The sequence below is a fragment of the Pristiophorus japonicus genome, chromosome 10 (genome assembly GCF_044704955.1).
Source record: "Pristiophorus japonicus isolate sPriJap1 chromosome 10, sPriJap1.hap1, whole genome shotgun sequence".
Taxonomy (NCBI): domain Eukaryota; kingdom Metazoa; phylum Chordata; class Chondrichthyes; family Pristiophoridae; genus Pristiophorus; species Pristiophorus japonicus.
This window is the reverse complement of record NC_091986.1, coordinates 130118297-130139347: the sequence shown is the minus strand read 5'-3', so window position 1 is coordinate 130139347 and position 21051 is coordinate 130118297. Positions and strand designations below refer to the sequence as shown.

At 41.7% G+C, this 21051-nt stretch overlaps 1 protein-coding gene across 4 annotated transcripts in view; it reads left to right on the top strand.

The window, feature by feature from the left end:
- LOC139275097 (RPA-related protein RADX-like) overlaps window positions 1–17859 on the top strand; it is an 80806-nt gene extending 62947 nt beyond the window's left edge. For 3 of the 4 annotated variants that reach the window (XM_070892091.1, XM_070892088.1, XM_070892092.1), the window contains 4 exons: window positions 103–215; window positions 12825–13109; window positions 13187–13321; window positions 13835–17859. In XM_070892091.1, the coding sequence (XP_070748192.1) occupies window positions 103–215; window positions 12825–13109; window positions 13187–13321; window positions 13835–13974 (673 nt within the window). In that variant the 3' untranslated portion in view covers window positions 13975–17859. Of the gene's footprint in view, window positions 1–102; window positions 216–12824; window positions 13110–13186; window positions 13322–13829 lie in introns of all 4 variants that reach the window. The other variant, XM_070892089.1, reaches the window with a different exon arrangement.
- The last annotated feature ends 3192 nt before the right edge of the window (window positions 17860–21051 follow it).

The following is a 21051-nucleotide window of genomic DNA, read 5'->3' as shown; positions in this document are numbered from 1 at the left end:
AAATTTACAAAATGTGTATTTTAATTCAACTTATTAATCTGAACAGATCTGGCATTTTAAAAAATAAAACTGAACGTAACTGGTTTATATTACTGATTGTAGATCCAGAATATATGAATCTTTTCAGACATCCACCATGAAAAATCCTGCTCCTGATCCAAATTTATTGTCCAGTAGTGAAGAAACAGAAGATGAATATTTTACTGCAGATGAAGGTTTGTTTCAATATGGCTTCTCTTCTGCTGCTGCTTTTCAAAATCAATTACATGTGGGAATTCACTACAAAAACAATATCATCATCAATTAATCTAAATTGACCCCTTTGAATTACTTCTCAGTAGCAGACTTGACTTGACTTAATTATATTTGGGTCCCAGATAGTTTGTGTATTTGCTGCTTACAAGTCAGAAAATCAACTTTTCTTTACCAATGCTGTTAACATGACCAATATAATTTTGTCATTAATATACAATACTTCCAGAGTGAGGTAGATATTATGTTTTGCTCTTAAGCTGTTTGGAACTCTTAACAGTCATATAAGCAATGGTTTCTGCCTTAAAGATTTTGACTACACTAAGCTACACATTCATAGTGCATTGAAACCATAAAGAATCCTGTCAGTCTTTTTATTACTTTATATATCCAAAGGAATTGAGAATGTGTCCAAAATTCGGCCTTGGTATGGAAGTGGGTGGGACCGATGGCAGCCATTGGGAGCATATTTAGCAAAACCCTCAAAGGGATGTTGTCACTAGATCACGAACTAAATTTGTCCTATGAACCAATGGATTATATTCGTATGTGGTAATTGGAACAATGTTTGAACATGAAGAAGATGATATCTCGCATTTAATACAAAATTCAAATATAATTTAAAGAATTGGAACTGTTTTGCTATTTACTGGAGTTTAGTAAATATTGATAGTAAAATGTACAACTCTGCCAATAAGTTAACTACTGTAAAATTCTGTTCCTGTATATAAAAAAAGTGTCTACTCTTTCACTGATGGAATTGTTTATTTAATAGCTCTGAATTATGATTGCCCAGATTAACAATCTCACACAATAGTCTATGGTTATGATTCTGGATTGATAACCCATGGCAAGTTGTGAAAAATCACCATGAAAGCTGACTCTAGTTTACACTGTGATTGACTTATAATGCCCTCTGAAAAGGTCTATTAAGCCACCCAGTTGTACAGCCTATCTCAGCACCACCTTCTTGGGGCAATCATGAGAATAATTACGAGAAAAAAAAACAGTCAAGGCTTTCCCGAATGTAATTAATCATGTGACAAATATTCATACTGATAACTGAAAATGAAAAGACTATGTAGAAACATAGAAAGTAGCTGCAGGAGTAGGCCATTCGGCCCTTCGAACTGTTGATTCCTGGATTCTTTTACCTCAATCTGGTTCAGCAAAATTACTGAAACGAATACCGTTTGTGCTTTAAACAAAGCAAGCTTTTATTTAAAAAGCAAATCCCGATCGGGGACTTTATCAGACAGAAGGAATGCAAGTCTGTTCGAACGCACTCACTTCCTACGGACAAAGTGACGTTACATTGTAAAGGGACGATGGTTATAAATTTTCAGCAAAAGATAACAAGATAGGGCCAGAGTGACATCCCAGCTCAGCCCATCTCTTTTGATCCCTCCTTCCCTTTGTCCACTCATAAGCCGACCCAAGCATGGTCCGATTTTAAACAAAGACCTTCTGTCAATGTTTCAGGTTAACATGATTTAAAAAGACCTTGAGGTTTTTCTGCAAGCTGTGGGTTTTGTTTCAATATGTGTTAGTGTTGTAACATTTCGCAGTCTCGAGTCTGAGATGTCATGGCTATTCCTCCATGAATTGTTTGTTAGCTTATACTGTCCCTATACAATTCCCACGTTCTCAACTTCAGTGTCTCTATACATTTTTAAACATTCACATTCCCCCCTTTTATCATTCCATGATAACACTTAGGATCATTCTAGGAGTATCGCATTCATCCGTTCACACTCTATTTCCTGAATCATATTGTTGTTATTGTCGAGTAGTTCTTTACTTCGTTGGATCATAACTCGGGAGCCCTTGACCACAAGAGGGTTTGCTGACCTTGCCATCATTACTTTACAACAAAGGTTAAGGCAACCAACAATTAGATAGGATCTCCAAGATCCATCTGATACCCAATCAAACCAGCTAGATCCTTCTGCTGGTGTGGATAACTTCTTCACCTTCCTTCTTATGTGTTCAGCGAGATTGGTTATGTTTTCTGAACTATCAGGAATGTAAGTGCAACATTCAGATCCTATCAGGGCACACGTTCCCCCTTTCTCAGCTAACAGGTAATTGAGGGCCATTCGGTTTTGTAATGCTACGGTCCTTATTGCTACCATTTCAGCTGTGATGCCCTCCAGAGCTTCAGCAGTATTGTATTGGCCCCCCTCCTCTCGTGATAGTTTGGCTCTGAATCCATCTGACAGTCTCAGTTAGGGTTAGTGGAACTCCCCCTTTGGAATGTATAGGGAATGTGAACACACCCAACATTTAGAAAAGTTCCCATTTTGCGCATAAACATAAGACATGTAGCTCTCGTCTCTGTCTCCCCTCCCATGCGCCGAAACTGTCATATATCAACACTATTATACAGACTGGCATACAGACAGTTTCATCTTATGGCACAGGATTCAGATAAATAGTCCAATTATTTTGCTGATTAAAAGAGTTCAGTTTTCCCGTCTCTCTTCTCAGGTCACCGTCGGTGTAGCTGGCTGTCTATCACTATGAGTAAAAGTTCAAACTGGCCCACGTTTCAATTAGGATGCCAACGGCCTTGTTCAGCTATGGAGAAGAGGAAGTCTGGAACAGAAACAGGAGTTAGAATAACCAGTAAAATAGGTTTGTTAGAGGGTGGTGAGCTTGCAGTGGTGCAGGTGAACCCAGGCACTTTTCCCCTCAACCTTGGCTGCAGTGGGGATAGTGAGTAACACCTGAAAAGGCCCCTCCCATTGTGGCTCTAATCCCTTCCGAATCCATACTTTCCTGGTGCCACGAGGGACAATTCGGGTAAAACTGGGAGGTCGATGTGAGCATCTTGAACCTGGTTGTGAGCTAGTCGCAGAGCCTGAGTCAGAGAAAGAACATAGGTGGTCATCAGTCGAGCTGAGATACCATATCTAGGAACAATTTCCCTCATTAACACCTTAACAACAGTTTGAGCCTTATTGTCCAGGGTAGGGTAGGTTTCAATCCATCTGCTAAACACATCTACTATTACTAACACATATTTGTAACACTGAACTTTTTGCAACTTAATGTAGTCCAACTGAAATGTCTCAAAGGGACCTTCGGGTAGGGGCGTTTTACCCTAATCACAGGGGACTCCCTTCCCTGGATTATGTTGCTGGCAAACCAGGCAATGACTACTGATGTTCTGGGTGAGCGCCTGGAGTCTAGGGTGCCACCAAGTAGCCAAAAGTGTGTCATTCGTGGTCCTTGCTCCACAATGAGTAGCAAAATGCATACATTCAATAACCTATAGAGCCAACTCGTCAGACATGCAAGTCTGTTCCGCGGGAGTGGTCCAGAGTTTAGAAACATTGTCATAAGTACATGCATAATATTTCCACAACAGTTTATCTTTTTCAGGAGCGTCCTCCTGTGCTTTTATAACATCTTGGATGGTTGGCATTGGTTTTTCCGAGGCTAACTTACCCTCCGCAGGATTTTTAGTCTGACTCATAATTTTGGGCACTACCATCTGTTGGTCACGAGAGGCCTGTTTGGCCTCTTGGTCAGCACAACGATTCCCTATATCAACCAGAGAATTTCCGGTAGTGTGGGCAGTACATTTGACAATGGCAATGCGTTTGGGGAACATGAGGGCTTGCAACAAATCAGATACTAGCTGTTTATGGGATATCTCATTCCCCTGTGAGGTTAGGAATCCCATATTTTTCCATAATTGTCCGAAATCATGCGCCACCCCAAAGGCATACCTAGAGTCGGTATAGATATTGACTTTGAGATCTTTGGCCAAGATACAGGCTCGGGTGAGGGCGAATAGTTCAGCTTGTTGAGCAGAATAGGCAGTTTCAAAAGCGGCAGATTCCAAGACCTGATTCTCCTGGTTTACTATGGTGTATCCTGAGATTCGTGTACCTTCTGGATTAATTCCGTCAACATACATAATACAGTCTGGATCTTCAATTGGTACATCAACAAAATCTTCCCTGACTGATGTGGCCTCTTAAATTAAAGATAAACAATCATGACTGGGTTCTTCCTCATCTTGGGGTGGCTCAGTAAGAAAACAGGCCGGATTAATTGCAGTACAGTGCCGAAAGGTCAGCTTAGGATTGTTTAGTAAGTAGATCTCATATCTGCTTTGCCTGGCCATGGTAAGGTATTGAGTCTGCAGTTGGCCCAGGAGGGCAGCTACGGAGTGAGATGTGTTAAGACAACGGTAGCACAGTCTTTAAGAATTGTACAATACAGTTGAAAGGGCCGGTCATAGAGGGGCCGACCCAAAGCCGGAGCTTGCAGCAGGGCTGTCTTTAGTTCCTTAAAGGCTTGGACGTCTACGGTTTCTATTTCAAAGCTGCCTTACTTATTTGTATATGGGGTGAGGTGCTTAGTCATCAGGGCAACATTAGGGATCCAGGATCTGCAGTAATTGATCATCCCCAAACACTCGCATTTGTTTAGCCGTGCTAGGGACTGGAAACTGGCAAATTGGTTCGACTCGGCTAGCCTCCAAAGCTCGGTGGATACTCGGTATTGCCTGTGATAACCCACTTGGGAGGGGTCCTCTGCCCACACATGAGGATCCACATAGTCAGGTATGTCAGAGCCAGTATGATGCTGCAGAGTCGTTAAGACCTTCTCGGGGTCCCCGTGGAATTGGACTGTTCGGCCATGTTTTACAATTTGCACATCCCGGCTGGTAGGGTCAGCCTCGTCTATAGCCTGGCGCACCATAACTCCCAAATCTTTAGCGTGGTGGGGAGGTAATACTTCACGAGTAATATGTGGTGCCACCGTTGGGTGCTGTCCATTTCCACAAAATCTGCCTTCCCTTCTGGTCCAGTCACTCTAGCCCTTAATAGAATTTCCTTCACTTCCCTTTGTGATCCTGATAAAAGTTCTGCAGATCCTGATTCTTTCCACTGGGATTGTATGCTAGGGTCACGTGATAGGGTGCCTGCGGCAGGTCCAGAGACCACCATTGAGGGGTTCTAGTGGTATAATACTGCCGCTTAAGGGTTCCCTGTTTTACAATAATCCCATCATCTCCACACTCCAAATGCAACTGGAATTTGCAGAGGAGGTCTCTAGCCATCAAGTTACAGTCCAGATTGGTTGTGATAACAAATCGATGTTCCACCGATTCTTCCTGGTAACCCATTTTAACCGGTTCTGACACCGGGAATGTCGAGATTTGTCCCAGGAATCCTGAAAGTTCCTGTGTTTCAGTAGAGGCAGGGAGTTTAAGCTTTGATTGTACAGAAGACATGAAGGCTCCCGTATCTATTAAAAAGGGTTGCCACTCATTCAGAATTTTTAACAATATCATTGGTTCGTCGTCCGGGGAGGATCCCTGCACAATCAAGCTGCGTAGTCAATTGGGGGACAATTGACCAAAGGGGTTGTTCTGGGAAAAGTTAGTGTAAGATCCTCCTCTCCCCCCTTGCCCCCCTCCTCTTCCTCCTCTTCCTTTTCCATGCTGACGGTAGGGGCAATTTTTATTCCAATGTCCTTCCTGCCCACAGTTAAAACAGTCAATTCCTCTTACCCAGTCCCGGCCTCTTCCCATACCATGCCCGGGACAATAGGGAGGTTTATTAGCAGGGCTCGGGCCGTTTGGTTGTTTAATATAACCGTATCCTTGCTTATCCATCCAATCCTGTATGCAACACTGCGGTTCTATTGATCCTTCCTCCCGAGATGGCTCTTCCTTTCTAATCACGTATTCAGTCTTGACCCGGGTTGGGGGCGCACCTCCCCCCTCCCCTTTCTTTTCCTGCCAATAATATCAAACTGCCCTTTCCATTTGTCCGGATAGCGTGAGCAATCGAATAGTTGTTCGAAGATCACATAGACATCTATAGTGGGGTGGTCTGCAGCTTGTTGTGCATCAGGGTTTGGCATTGGTCTGACAGGGAATTGGTGTCGGGACTTTGGGATCTTGGAAATTATTTCTAGGTCGGAGGATGTTTCGGAGCTGTCTGACTGCTTGACAGTTCTGCGTCTCGATCGGCGGGGGTGTTTGCTATGTCTTTCACAACTTGGACTGGTAGATTGACTAGAAGATTTACGGGACTGTCTGTGATATCGAGATATAATTCTGCCCTTTCGAGTGTGAGATCTGGTCCTTTCGACTATATTGCTTGTGAACTGGGGATCCGAATTGCTATCAGAGGATGAGGAGTCAGTTTGGGTTTGTTGCTTTGGTGGTATGGGGTTATTTTTAACTCCTCTCGCCGGAGTGTAAGGTGGAGGGTGTTGGGAAGAGGACTGGAGCAAGGGGCCGGGAGTGCGGGAGGCACCGTTGGGCGCTGAGTCAGTGACCACTCATCAATTTCATCATCAGCCTCGGTTAACACAAAGCCAGCCATTTGACTACGTAGTCGGTCAATACCTTTCTCAGAGGTCCCAGAGGATCTCTTAGTAAGTTTCTCGTGCGCACATTCTTTTTTTTTTAAAGACGTCTACAGTTTTAACATGTGTTCCCTCTGTCAATGAGAGTCCCAATTTAATAGCATTTATTTGCCAACTTGACAGAAGTGATGCATCTTTTAATTTTTGACAATCCCTGTGCTTTTTTTGCTACCTCTACGCTTCTAGTGCCACCTGGAGGCCACTGGTCATCTCCTAATAATTTGTTCAGGGCTCCTGATAATTTTCTAAAGTCTTCAGCTCTTTCAGGGAATTCCTCACATAACTTTTGAAGCGGACTATCCGCATCCGTTGTTTTATCCAACTGATTACCCATTTTCACGCTGCCCCTCGTATTACCGTGTCGTTACGCGTTCGTGTCGTCGTGCAATTTGAACAAACTTAAAATAAACACAGACTTTACTGAAACTAACACTGACTTTGAACAAACTCAAAATAAACAGACTTTACTAAATCTAACACTGATCCGCGTCGCCCCGCGGTTCGCATCGCCGCGCGATTTAAAACACTTAAAATAAACAAAGACTTTACTAAATCTAACACTGATCCACGTCGCCCCGCGGTTCGCGTCGCCGCGCAATTTAAAACACTTAAAATAAACAAAGACTTTACTAAATCTAACACTGATCCGCGTCGCCCCGCGGTTCGCGTCGCCGCGCGATTTAAAACACTTAAAATAAACAAAGACTCCCACGTCGCCCCGCGGTTCGCATCGCTGCGCGGTTTAAAACACTTAAAATAAACAAAGACTTACTGACACCAGCACTGACTTTGATATCACCCCGCGGTTCGCGTTGCTGCATGTTCGTGTCGTCCCACGTTCACTCGGCCGCGCGCTCGCGCCGCCGCACGTCCCGTGCTGCCACGCTTTCCACGCTGCTGCGCGTCTGCGTCAGCCCTCCTTCACTCGGCCGCACGCTCACGCCGCCGCACGTCTCGCGTCGCTACGCGTTCCACGCTGCTGCGCGTCTGTGTCAGCCCTCCTTCACTCGGCCGCACGCTCGCGCCGCCGCACGTCTCGCGTTGCTACGCGTTTTACGCTGCTGCGCGTCTGCGTCAGCCCTCCTTTCGAGTTGCTGCGTGATTTAAATTCAATCAATGCCTAGACGGGCCAAGTGATTATATAAGGTCGACGTCACACCTGACTTGAACACCTATCCTCTATTTAATTCCGCATAAGCCTTACTTAATTCCCTGTGAGCCTAATTTTCTAAATTTGATTTCTTATGAGCCTTATTTAATTTCTTTTAGTCTCCAAATTTCCCTATCCTTTCGCGTCACTGCGCAGTTTAAATCCAATCAGTCAATGAAAGCCCTAATTTAATGGAGTTTTTCTGCCAACTGGACAGGAGTGATTTTTTTTTAGACTGCAGTGGAATTTTTCTCATAATTTAAAATCTCAGAACATTTTTTTTTCAGCACCTATTTAGTACGTTACTTTTTTTTTTGTCTTTTCCATAACTAGAGAGAAGTCTGGCACGTAGGCTGTGGACTGCTTTTCGTTTTCAATTGTTCCAGCCTCAAGATCGTGTTATTTAATATATTTTTTTTTTGAATCCTTTTGAATCCATCTCAGTTGTTTTGCTGTGCCTTCTCTGAATGTTTTCTTTCGACAAGTAAGTGAGCATGATAAATCCTTTTTTTTAACCACCGGGACCATGTATTTTTTTCTTTTTTTTTACTCAACAAACCTATCCTTTGTGCATTTCCTGGCTCCATAACTTATCATCCGAATATACGTAATTCAATAAGGTTCACACTCTTAAACTTCCCACATACAGGACAACACTACGAAGGGTTAACAAAACTTTCATTCTGTTTGAAAAAGCAGGTGGAGCTAAAACAAACCACAACTCCCCGGCTTTTTTTACAGTAAAAATCACAGAAGCATTTCTCATTTAAACAGACGTTCACAAGAGTCTCTTTTCTTTCCTATTAATTTTTTGGATCCATGATTGATCATCTATCCCTATCTAGCTCTAACTATAACCTATCTTTCCAAGTCGCCGCTTGGTTTGCGTCATCGCGCAATTTCCCTATCTCTATCCCTATTCTAAGTTTGAAAGGTATTCACCAGATTGTCCTTTATCTCGTTCAGACACTACCTGAGAACCAGCGAGTGGCTAAACTTTCCTCAGACTTTTGAAACCGGGGGAAACTGGAGCAGTATTGAAATCATACTCACTCCAGTGGCCACTTTCCCCTCGTCTCGTCCAAGGCTAGTCTGGCTCTTAATTCGCAAGTTTTCGGCAGTCGTCCGTTGAGATCCCACTTCTGACACCAAATGTTGATTCCTGGATTCTTTTACCTCAATCTGGTTCAGCAAAATTACTGAAACGAATACCGTTTGTGCTTTAAATAAAGCAAGCTTTTATTTAAAAAGCAAATCCCGATCGGGGACTTTATCAGACAGAAGGAATGCAAGCCTGTTCGAACGCACTCACTTCCTACGGACAAAGTGACGTTACATTGTAAAGGGATGATGGTTATACATTTTCGGCAAAAGATAACAAGATAGGGCCAGAGTGACATCCCAGCTCAGCCCATCTCTTTTGATCCCTCCTTCCCTTTGTCCACTCATAAGCCGACCCAAGCATGGTCTGATTTTAAACAAAGACCTTCTGTCAATGTTTCAGGTTAATAACATGATTTAATAAGACCTTGAGGTTTTTCTGCAAGCTGTGGGTTTTGTTTCAATATGTGTTAGTGTTGTAACATTTCGCAGTCTCGAGTCTGAGATGTCATGGCTATTCCTCCATGAATTGTTTGTTAGCTTATACTGTCCCTATACAATTCCCACGTTCTCAACTTCAATGTCTCTATACATTTTTAAACATTCACAGAACCTGCACCACCATTCAATAAGATCATGGCTGATCATTCACCTCAGTACCCTTTTCCTGCTTTCTCTCCACACCCCTTGATCCCTTTAGCCGTAAGGGCCATATCTAACTCCCTCTTGAATATATCCAATAAACTGGCATCAACAACTCTGCGATAGGGAATTCCACAGGTTAACAACTCTGAGTGAAGAAGTTTCTCCTCATTTCAGTCCGAAATGACTTACTCCTTATCCTTAGACTCTGTCCCCTAGTTCTGGACTTCTCCAACATCGGGAATATTCATCCTGCATCTAACCTGTCCAGTCCTGTCAGAATTTTATGTTTCTATGAGATCCCCTCTCATCTTTCTAAACTCCAGTGAATAAAGGCCCAGTCGATCCAGTCTCTCCTCGTATATCAGTCCAGCCATCCCGGGAATCAGTCTGTTGAATCTGAGCTGAACTCCTTCAATAGCAAGAACGTCCTTCCTCAGATTAGGAGACCAAAACTGAACACAATATTCCAGGTGAGGCCTCACCAAGGCCCTGCACAACTGCAGTAAGACCTCCCTGCTCCGATACTCAAAACCCCTAGCTATGAAGGCCAACATACCATTTGCCGCCTTCACCACCTGCTGTACCTGCATGCCAACTTTCAATGACTGATGTACCATGACACCCAGGTCTCGTTGCACCTCCCCTTTTCCTAATCAGCCATTCAGATAATATTCAGCCTTTGTGTTTTTGCCCCCAAAGTGGATAACCTCACATTTATCCACATTGTACTGCATCTGCCATGCATTTGTCCACTCACCTAACCTGTCCAAGTCACCCTGCAACATCTTAGCATCCTCCTCACAGCTCACACCGCCACCCAGTTTAGTGTCATCTGCAAACTTGGAGATACTACACTCAATTCCTTCATCCAAATCATTAATGTATATTGTAAATAGCTGGGGTTCCAGCACTCCACTTGTCACTACTTGCCATTCTGAGAAGGACCCGTTTATTCCGACTCTCTGCTTCCTGTCTGCCAACCAGTTCTCTATCTACGTCAGTAGATTACCCCCAATACCATGTGCTTTAATTTTGCACACCAATCTCTTGTGTGCGACCTTGTCAAAAGCCTTTTCAAAGTCCAAATACACCACATCCGCTGGTTCTCCCTTGTCCACTCTACTAGTTACATTCTCAAAAAATTCTCGAAGATTTGTCAAGCAGGATTTCCCTTTCATAAATCCATGCTGACTTGGACCGATCCCGTCACTGCTTTCCAAATGTACTGCTCTTTCATCTTTAATAATTGATTCCAACATTTTCCCCACTACTGATGTCAGGCTAACCGGTCTATGATTACTCGTTTTCTCTCTCCTTTTTTAAAAAGTGGTGTTACATTAGCTACCTTCCAGTCCATAGGAACTGATCCAGAGTCGATAGACTGTTGGAAAATGATCACCAATGCATCCACTATTTCTAGGGCCACTTCCTTAATTACTCTGGGTTGCAGACTATCAGGCCCCAGAGATTTATCGGCCTTCAATCCCATCAATTTGCCTAACACAATTTCCTGTCTAATAAGGATATCCTTCAGTTCCTCCTTCTCACTAGACCCTCGATCCCCTAGTACTTCCGGAAGGTTATTTGGTTCTGTCTTCACGAAGGCACAAAGTATTTGTTCAACTGGTCTGCCATTTCTTTGTTCCCCATTATAAATTCACCTGAATCTGACTGCAAGGGACCTACGTTTGTCTTCACTAATCTTTTTCTCTTCACATATCTATAGAAGCTTTTGCAGTCAGTTTTTATGTTCCTGGCCAGCTTCCTCTCGTACTCGATTTTCCCCCTCCCAATTAAACCCTTTGTCCTCCTGCTGAATTTTAAATTTCTCCCAGTCCTCGGGTTTGCTGCTTTTACTGGCCAATTTATATTCCTTGGATTTAATTTATCCTTAATTAGCCACGGTTGAGCCACCGTCCCCATTTTATTTTTACTCCAGACAGGGATGTACAATTTTTGAAGTTCATCCATGTGATCTTTAAATATTTGCCATTGCCTATCCACCGTCATCCCTTTAAGTATTATTTGCCAGTCTATTCTAGCCAATTCACGCCTCATACCGTCGAAGTTACCTTTCCTTAAGTTCAAGACCCTAGTCTCTGAATTAACAGTGTTACTCTTCATCTTAATGAAGAATTCTACCATATTATGGTCACTCTACCCCAAGGGGCCTCGCACAACAAGATTGCTAATTAGTCCTTTCTCATTTCACATCACCCAGTCTAGGATGGCCAGCCCTCTAGTTGATTTCTCACATATTGGTCCAGAAAACCATCCCTAATACACTCCAGGAAATCCTCCTCCACTGTATTGCTACCAGTTTGGTTAGCCCAATCTATATGTAGATTAAAGTCGCCCATGATAACTGCTGTACTGTTATTTCTTGTTTGATGCTGTCCCCAACCTCACTACTACTGTTTGGCGGTCTGTACACAACTCCCACTAGCGTTTTCTGCCCTTTGGTATTCTGCAGCTCCACCCATACAGATTCCATCCATACAATCCAAGCTAATGTCCTTCCTTACTATTGCGTTAATTTCCTCTTTAACCAGCAATGCTACGCCACCTCCATTTCCTTTCTGTCTATCCTTCCTGAATGTTGAATACCCCTGTAAAGCCATATGTTCAGCATAGAATCTGAGAATGGTTACAGCATGAAAGAAGGCCATTCGGCCCGTTGAGCCCATGCCAGCTCTCTGCAAGACCACCTCAGCTAGTCCCACTCCCCCACCCTTTCCCCGTAGCCCTGAAAAATGTTTTCTTTCAAGTACTTATCCAACTCCCCAACAAAGTAGCAGGGACAGTTATGAGAAGTTGAGGCTGAATTTCCATGGATTGAAGCAGTTATACAAAATGGCATTAGTCCATGGTTGTTAATCTAGTTCTTAATTTGAGGACAGAAATTAATTCTGCAATGTTACATTAAGTGCTGTAGCTTGCAGTATTTTAATTCTAGAAGGAAATTATTTATTGATTTTGGTGCTAATTAACATATTTTAAATGAGCTTCAATATTGCTTTCAAGTTCTTTCAAATTGTACTTGTGTTTTTTGAATTACTGATCAGTACAACCTACTGATATAATGTGCATCTATAAAATGTTTATTGTTTTTAAAAAGTGGAATACGTTTGTGTCAATATTGCAGATACTTTGTTGTACCACATAAGCAAAGCAAATCATGCAGTAATATTGTTGAGAAATAAGACCTACAATGCTTACCAGGATTAAAGGTTAACTACTGTTACTAAAATTTCCTTATTTTAACTTTCTCTTTTAGATGTCTCTGAAATGGATGAAGTTGGAAAACCCAAACTTTTAAACCACTTGTGGGAAAGTTCAAAGTGGTCAGAGATTAAAGATCAAGTGAAAGAATTCTTGTCATTTGGCCAGCTGCTTCCTGAAAGTTGGCCACAAAAGTTTGAGTACGCAAAGAAGGAAGCAATAATGAGCCAATATAATCTTCATCCATCACAATATACTTCGTATCAACTTGACTCCTCCAATACTGCCAGGGAGTTCACAACTGCTTGGAGTCATGGTTACTATACATTAACTATTGTTGGTATGTATTTATGGTTTTGATCATTAAGAACTATTTGTGCCTGGTTCTATTCAACACCATTGTGTCACCTTTGACAGATCTAAATCGGGAAATTGCTATGGATGTTGTATTTCTACCATTGGGAACGGACAAGATCGTCAGTACTTTTGCAAATGATACCACTTTTTCCATCTTGTCTGGTGGTTGCACTTCTGAAACCCCAATCTTAAATGGTAATGTGAATGTTTACATCTCATCTTAAAATTAATGTAAAAAAAATGACAGTTCTGAGATAAGTTTGTTTCACAGCTCTTGGTTACGTAATCTCTGGAGTTGACTTTCATAGATGTTTGTAGAATCATCACCCCAACTATATATTGTTGAGGAGATTACTGAATAATGGTAGATCCCTTTCTGCAAAGAGCAATTGTTAGCAAAGCATTTAACACATTTCGATACCACATGTGCTTGATGCTGATCTCAGAAATTAATTCCATATTTAAAATTAAATCTTCAGTTACAGTTAGTATTCAGTAATCAAAGAAGTTAGAAACATGTAACTTGTGTTGATTAGGAGCACCAATTAAACATTTCTTTGAATTCTTTGGAATTATTAATGTCTAAAATTAGTAATAATTTCAAATGCTGAACAATATGTAAATTATCTTGTAAATGTTTTTAATCTGTTTCCCTTGTAATGTGTATGTAATGATTGATTTCTCTCTTGCATGGAATCATGAGAACAGCATCAGAGCTAGATGGAAAACACCTCCTATGCATTTTGGATCTCTACCATCATGGGAATGATCAAACAGAGGTTATTTTAAGCAGAGCTTATGAAAAGAACGAATTCAATTCTGAAGCACAACACCTTGCATTTCTCTAGTGCTTGTCACATACAGGAAGATGGCTCGAAGCATTTTTCATCAAGGATGACAAAACAATGGATGCTGCAAGTGATGTATTGCAAATTCTATTTTTGTTAAAAAGAAGTCTCTCCCCTTGAGTGATCATTTTCAAAATCAAAACATGACAACAAATTATGATTTACTGTCACATTTATCTTTTGAAGTTCTTGTAAGTTGACTTGAAGAATCACTGAGCCTGATTATGAAGGAGCTGAATTAAAATGGCAGTTCTTTGATAATCAACTCTGTGCATTAATTCCATTTATTCACAATATCTGGCTCAATAGGTTTTTTCAGACAGTTTCCCTGATAATGTTAGCAGTAATTATTTAAACAGATATTCATAAAATCAACACAATAGAAAAACACTGAATTCTACTAATTTTACCAATGTTTCTCCCCTCTTTCTTAAATGTGCTGACTCTTGCTTCCACAGGCACCAGTCCAGTACTTAGCTCAAGTGACCATTCTTCACATGCAAGCCCAGACAGAGAGTGCTGATAGGCATTACAGTTGAGCCAAATCCTGAGCTTACTCAATATTCTGACATCAGTGTACTGATCAAGAACACAAACCCTAGCTGATATTTATCCTTCTTAGCCCAGGGGTGCTGAGACCAATTGTACCACACTATGGGGCTGACTTTGGTGGCCACTCATTTCTCAGCTGCCACAGAGCGGAAGGTCCGTTTTTGGCGCCCGCTGTCGCCGGGTCCTGGGAGGGAGGGGCAGCAGGCATCAGTCGGCGGGCGGAAGCGGGACTCGGCGGCACACGTCATCAGAATACGTCAGATGGAGGCCTCTCCACTAGAGTTTTTTCGGAGGGCCTCCACTGCGCATGCATGGGATTTAGGAGTTTTTAAAAATTTAGTTCTGTGTGGCCTGTTGTAATCCTTTTGTGGCCCTTGCATGCTAATTGAGTAAGTGCCCAGCGCCATAAAAGGACACCACTCAATTTCACCTGCGAGGGGAGAGGAGAGAGTTGGAGGTTAGAGAGCCGATGTGCCATTGCTGCCCCAATTCCTCCACATCTCCCTCTCTCCCAGCCGATATGCCATTGCTGCCCCAATTCCTCCACCTCTCCCTCCCTCCCAGCCGATGTGCCAGAGCTGCGCCAATGCTTCCACCTCTCCCTCCCTCCCAGCCGATGTGCCATTGCTGCCCCAATGCCTCCACCTCTCCCTCCCTCCCAGCCGATGTACCAGAGCTGCGCCAATGCCTCCACCTCTCCCTCCCTCCCAGCCGATGTGCCATTGCTGCCCCAATTCCTCCACCTCTCCCTCTCTCCCAGCCGATGTGCCAAAGCTGCGCCAATGCCTCCACATCGCCCTCTCTCCCAGCCGATGTGCCAGAGCTGCGCCAATGCTTCCACCTCTCCCAGCCGATGTGCCAGAGCTGCCCCAGTGCCTCCACCTCTCCCTCCCAGCCGATGTGCGATTGCTGCCCGCTCACACTGCTGCCTCCTGACCTCCTGATTGATGCCGAAATAGTGCTGCCTTCGTCCCGATTGACACTGCTCCTGCCCTCCCTCCTTCCTGCCTTCCCGATTCAAGCCGCTAATACTGCTGCCTCCCGCCCGATGTGCGATTGCTGGTCCACTGTCGCCCAGCTCAGACCTGCTTTTCCAGAGCGGTCCTTCTGGCAAGCAGCAGGTCAGCGGCAGTGCAGCAAAAGTGCGCAAAATGTCGGATTATCTGACTTCCGGTGTGGGCGGGCAGAACACTGCGACGTGGGCGGAACCCTTCCCCACCAATCTTCCGCCGGGCAGATCCTCGATGGGAGATGGACGGTTCCAGAGGAATCGCCCAGAAAACAGCCATTTCCGGCGGAACGTCGGTAGCTGCAGGCAGGACATCGACCAAAGTCAGCCCCTAAATGTTTTCATAGCTGAGATCAGTTAAACCAGCATGGACTGAGGATCTTCTGGTCTTCTATAATTTAATATCACAGCACATTGTGCATTTACCCACTAAGGCACTTGATAGCTCATAACTTTTTATTTAAGCACTAATAGCAAGTTTTCCTTTTCAATGTTAAATGTATAGTATCAAAAAGCAAATCCAACACTTAGTTTGCATTTCAAAAATATGAATTCGTTGAAAAAGTATCCCATGGTTTTTATTTAATTTATGTAATTCTCATAGCATGCTGAGAGATTTTCCTTAATATTTTGTTTCCAATTGTAGATTTCAGATTAAAGATATTTTTATATGTTGGCAACTTTAGAAATCTTTTGAACACTCTGTATCTTGGGGGGTCAAAACTGATTAAGTACCAAGGCCCAAAAACATTTCCTTTTTCAGACACTGTTTTGAGTTGCCATATATTCCCATTCTATGTTGGGGAGCATGTGAGTGTTGGTGCTGAATGACTACAGGATTGTGGAGCCCCATAATGGAATAGGCTTCCTAGCACTTACTGTCTTAAGTTTGTGTACAAAGAATGGCCACTTGAACATGGTACTGGAAGACTACATGGAATCATGCTTCAGCATAAGTCATAGGCTTCGCGAGAGAGCAGAGTAGAAATAAAACTAGTGGGGTGAGGGACATATGCCCTATATATAATTACAAAAGTAAGCAACTAATGTCCTACTCTTGTGGGCAGTAACTTTAGATTAATTGGTTAATTTCCTATCCTTCGAAAATTGCTATTTTGAATTTCTTGCATCCAGATCCGTTTCAGAATCGTCCAATACACTGGGACACAGGAGATGTCCCAATGGTTCCATTCACTTGTATGGAAGTTGATACTTGGATAACATGGATACCAAGCTGAGACGTCCAAGCTGCACTGAATCAGCAACTTGCAAATCAGTGAATGGAATCACTTTATGACAGTCCTGTAACATCTGGCATCAATGTGCAAGTGATTGCCTAAAGTGAATCTTCACGGGAAGGAAAGTAACTACATGTAAGTCACCTCTTACATAGAAGATATATTCCTCAATTAATTTTCTTTTCTAAATCATAAATGCGAGAAGAACTTTATCTTAAAGGTTTATTTCCGTAACTTATTTTTTTTAAACATGAACAATAAATGTTAAAGATATGCAAAACTTTCTTACTCATGCACACATCCACACCAAATACTTTATTATTTATGTAGTTGTGTAACCAGATACTACATTGAAAAGACGTGATATGTATAATTTTCTACAACCATGCTTATCAGCTTGTGCCTGCCCTTCAGTGATATATCTAAATATAAAGTTTTACTTCCAAGAACTTTTGAAAGTAAATGAAAAGTTCTGTTTAATATGTCATCATTGCAGACAAAAATTTGATTGAAAAAAGAATAGAATGTTATGACAGATCATCTTTTATATATCTCATCTCCCTGAGCCACATATCTCCTGAAGCTATGAAGTTGGCTGAACAAGGCCTCTGACTATACTGCTATGAAATGGCTAAGGCAACCTGGGATGACCTTCTGATTTTACATAGGCTCCTTCCTATTCCCCACACAAAAAAAACATTGAGAGGTGGCTGACCGCTGCTGGTATTTCTCCAAAGAAGCAAAGTTCAGATGAGGTATAGTGTGGTAACATTTCGAAAATATTTCTGGCGATTTTGATTTCCAGTCTTTTAAGGCTCACTGTTTTTTGAGATTACCCTATTTATCTTTTTGTAAGTGTAAAGTACTTTAATATTTACAACAAATATTTGTGAAAATGACATGGGTTGATGAATACCGATAAATGTTGCTTTATATATTGCGCATGCATGTTGAATATAAAAATATATGGTTTGCATATATTGTGTGCATACCACATAGGTGATGATGCATATTAACACATGGTACATTAAGTATTGAAATATTTTAACTTGTTAAATTAATATATTAAACCTGTAAGTGTTAAGTATGGGCCGTTAGTATTTAACATTTATTTTTAAATATAAATAAAATGTGTTTTTACTCTTAGCAATATGTTTAAATTGTCAGTTTTCATCTAAAGTGTTATTTCATTCATGGCTTTAAGGATTTTATATATTGTATTCTATTTTGTTGTAATGTGCAAATATTGATTGCAATAAATTTAGTAGAAACAGACAGTAAATTTGTATATGTATGATATCCATAATGCATTTCTTAAATGTAGTTTTTGTTTAAAATGTAAGAAATTAATGGTGCTTTTTTCTTTCTCACAAAGTAATAAATCTAACTGCTCAAAAGGGAAATTATCAGTCCAGTGTTATGTTACGTAAGATAATTCCTTATTTATCAGTTGAGAAGAGTACAGTGATTTGATGAGTGATTTGATTTATTTGTGTTGTCTGCTGCCAATTATTATGCTTGAGACCAACCTGCAGAAGGTTTCATTATTAAACCCTAGTGCTGTATCGTACTGCACTAATTGTATTCAGTTTTAGGAAATTGATTTCACATTAAAATTGTATTTCATAAGCCTTTTATAGTGCATAAAATATGTGTAGAAATGTATAATTTCCACAAATTATACACAAATATTTGTCATTATTTTCTCATTTAGCATGACTTATCGGGCCATAATTTCCACCCATTCATGGTGAATAGGTGGAAATGCTAATCCAATTACCCACATTTTTGCACCTCAATATAGGTGTTCACATTTTTGTATGAAAAAACTGCTGTGTTCCAACTACAAAATTTCAATCACAGTGATAAGAAATACAAAATAAAAAAGGTTCCTGAAAAATGCCCTTAGCATGGAATATTTACAAGTATAGTGAATTAATTTATAGAATACAGCTCTGGAGAGTTAACATTAACAAATTTTCTATTACAAGGAACAGTATCTGTAACTAAAAGGAGACTCTTTTATAGGAATTAAAACTTTCAGTAGTGCTGGATTTGAACATTTTGAATGAGACTTTAAATACTGCAATATGTAATGCATTTCACAATTGAGCTAACAGCATTAAAATGCGACCAGCATTAGTCGATGTCAAAATTTGATTGCGAGCCCTCTGATTGGAAGTTCAATGCTCTACTGCTACAAATGCTATATTTCCATGATCTATTTTAATAATTCAGTGCATGATTTTGCTGTACAGCTGCTATTGTATTTCACTGAAAAGTTTAGAGAATGTACCTCAACTTTCCTCCAGTTATAAAAGTCAGAATGGTATATTTACATTCTAGCCATGACCACTATGCTACCATACAGATTTGCACTGATGCTGAGTAATCCACTTACAGAAAGCATTTGTGATGAGTCTTACATGGTAGAAATTCAGCAAATTGAACACTTCCTTCATGGCAATTTAGTAATTGAATTTGTGTGAATGGATTTAGTAAAGGTATATTTTTATTTTGATGGCCGGCGCTGCACAATGCTGTTGTATTTTTAAAATATTTTCCAAATGTTGAAGTCAGATTACACTCTTGGAGGCAGCAAACAAATGCGTCATTACAGAAGGAAAAAAATGAAAATATAATGCTGGAAACACCGATCAAACAGCATCTGAAAAGAAAAAATATAGGTTAACATTATATGCGTAGTAAACCCTTTGCTAAAACTGTAAATAGCTTACGGGGTGCCCAAGATCTATCTATAATATGTGAAACATCTTAGTCTGCATTCACTTCATGTCAATAGTACCTTACTTCCCGTTGTCTTGTTTTTGTCTCACTTTGTGTCAATATTTTACAATATAAATTCCTATCTCCACATTTAAATATTAATGTCCTGTCAACAGGCCATTGCCACTGTGTAATTGCTGGTTCTATCCACCGTGCTGTATCATTCAAGTTGATTTCTGCACATTTTCCTGCTACCATGTTTTCTCTCAGTAATTGACCATTCTAATTTCCAAAATAAGGATTTAAATATGTATTCTGCAATAACATTTATCAATTGAACTGTCTTATATCTTTTAATGCCTTCATCAAAGTTTTTATTTTAAGCTCTCAGAACCTCCCAAAAGATTGGGCTTGAACTTAATGGGGTAAAAATTGGGCTCTGTAACCCACGTTTTCTGTGGTCTCCTAATGCTCGAAAATCCATTATTAAGGAAGCAGTAGCAGGACATTTGGAAAAGCATAATTCAGTCAAGCAGAGTCAGCATGGTTTTATGAAAGGGAAATCATGTTTGACAAATTTGCTGGAGTTCTTTGAGGAACGGGAGCGGGAGGTCGAGGCCCATAAAAAGGGCGGCAGCAGCAGATCGAGGGGAGCCAGCTGCTGCAGGGACAAAAAGTTAAAAAAAAACAATCGAAGTGTGACGTCACAGCCAAGCAGGTAAGTGATTGGCTGGTGGATTGTTGAGTATTTTTCTTTTTCTTTTCAGTAGGAAACCTTTGGCATTGTAAGTAGGATCTGCCAGTAAATATGTGATCTTTATTATCTAAGGAGAGCCAGTTAATTAAATTGGCTGTTTGCTGAGTAACGGCTGGGTGTGTTGTGCTAAGGTTTAGAAATTAGTTCTAGTCGATAGTTGCGAGTGTAACTAGCGGGATGGCAGGGCAGCTCAGTCCCGTGGATTGCACATCCTGTGACATGTGGGAAGTCCCGGGTGCTTCGCACACCTGGGACAACCATGTGTGCAGGAGGTGTCTCTAGCTGCACCAACTCCAGCTCTGTGTTTTGGAGCTTGAGCGGCAGCTGGGGTCACTGCGGTGCATCCGCGAGACAGAGAGCAACGTGGATAGCATGTTTCTAGAGGCGGTCACCCCACAGCTTAAGAGTATGCAGGCAGAGAGGGAGTGGGTGACCGCCAGACAGAAGAGGAGGACTAGGCAGGTAGTGCAGCAGTCCCCTGAGTCCACCTCGCTCTCCAACCGGTATTCTCTTCTGAGTACCGGTGGGGGTGATGGTGGCTCTAGGGAGTGCAGCCAGAGCCAAGTCCATGGCACCACGGGTGGCTCAGCTGCACGGGGAGGGGGGGGAGGGAAGAAGAATGGAAGAGCTATAGTGGTAGGGGATTCAATAGGCGGGGAGCAGAAAGGCATTTCTGCGGCCACAGACGTGACTCTAGTATGGTATGTTGCCTCCCTGGTGCCTGGGTCAAGGATGTCACTGAGCAGCTGCACGGCATTCTGGGGGGAGAGGGTGAACAGCCAGAGGTTGTGGTC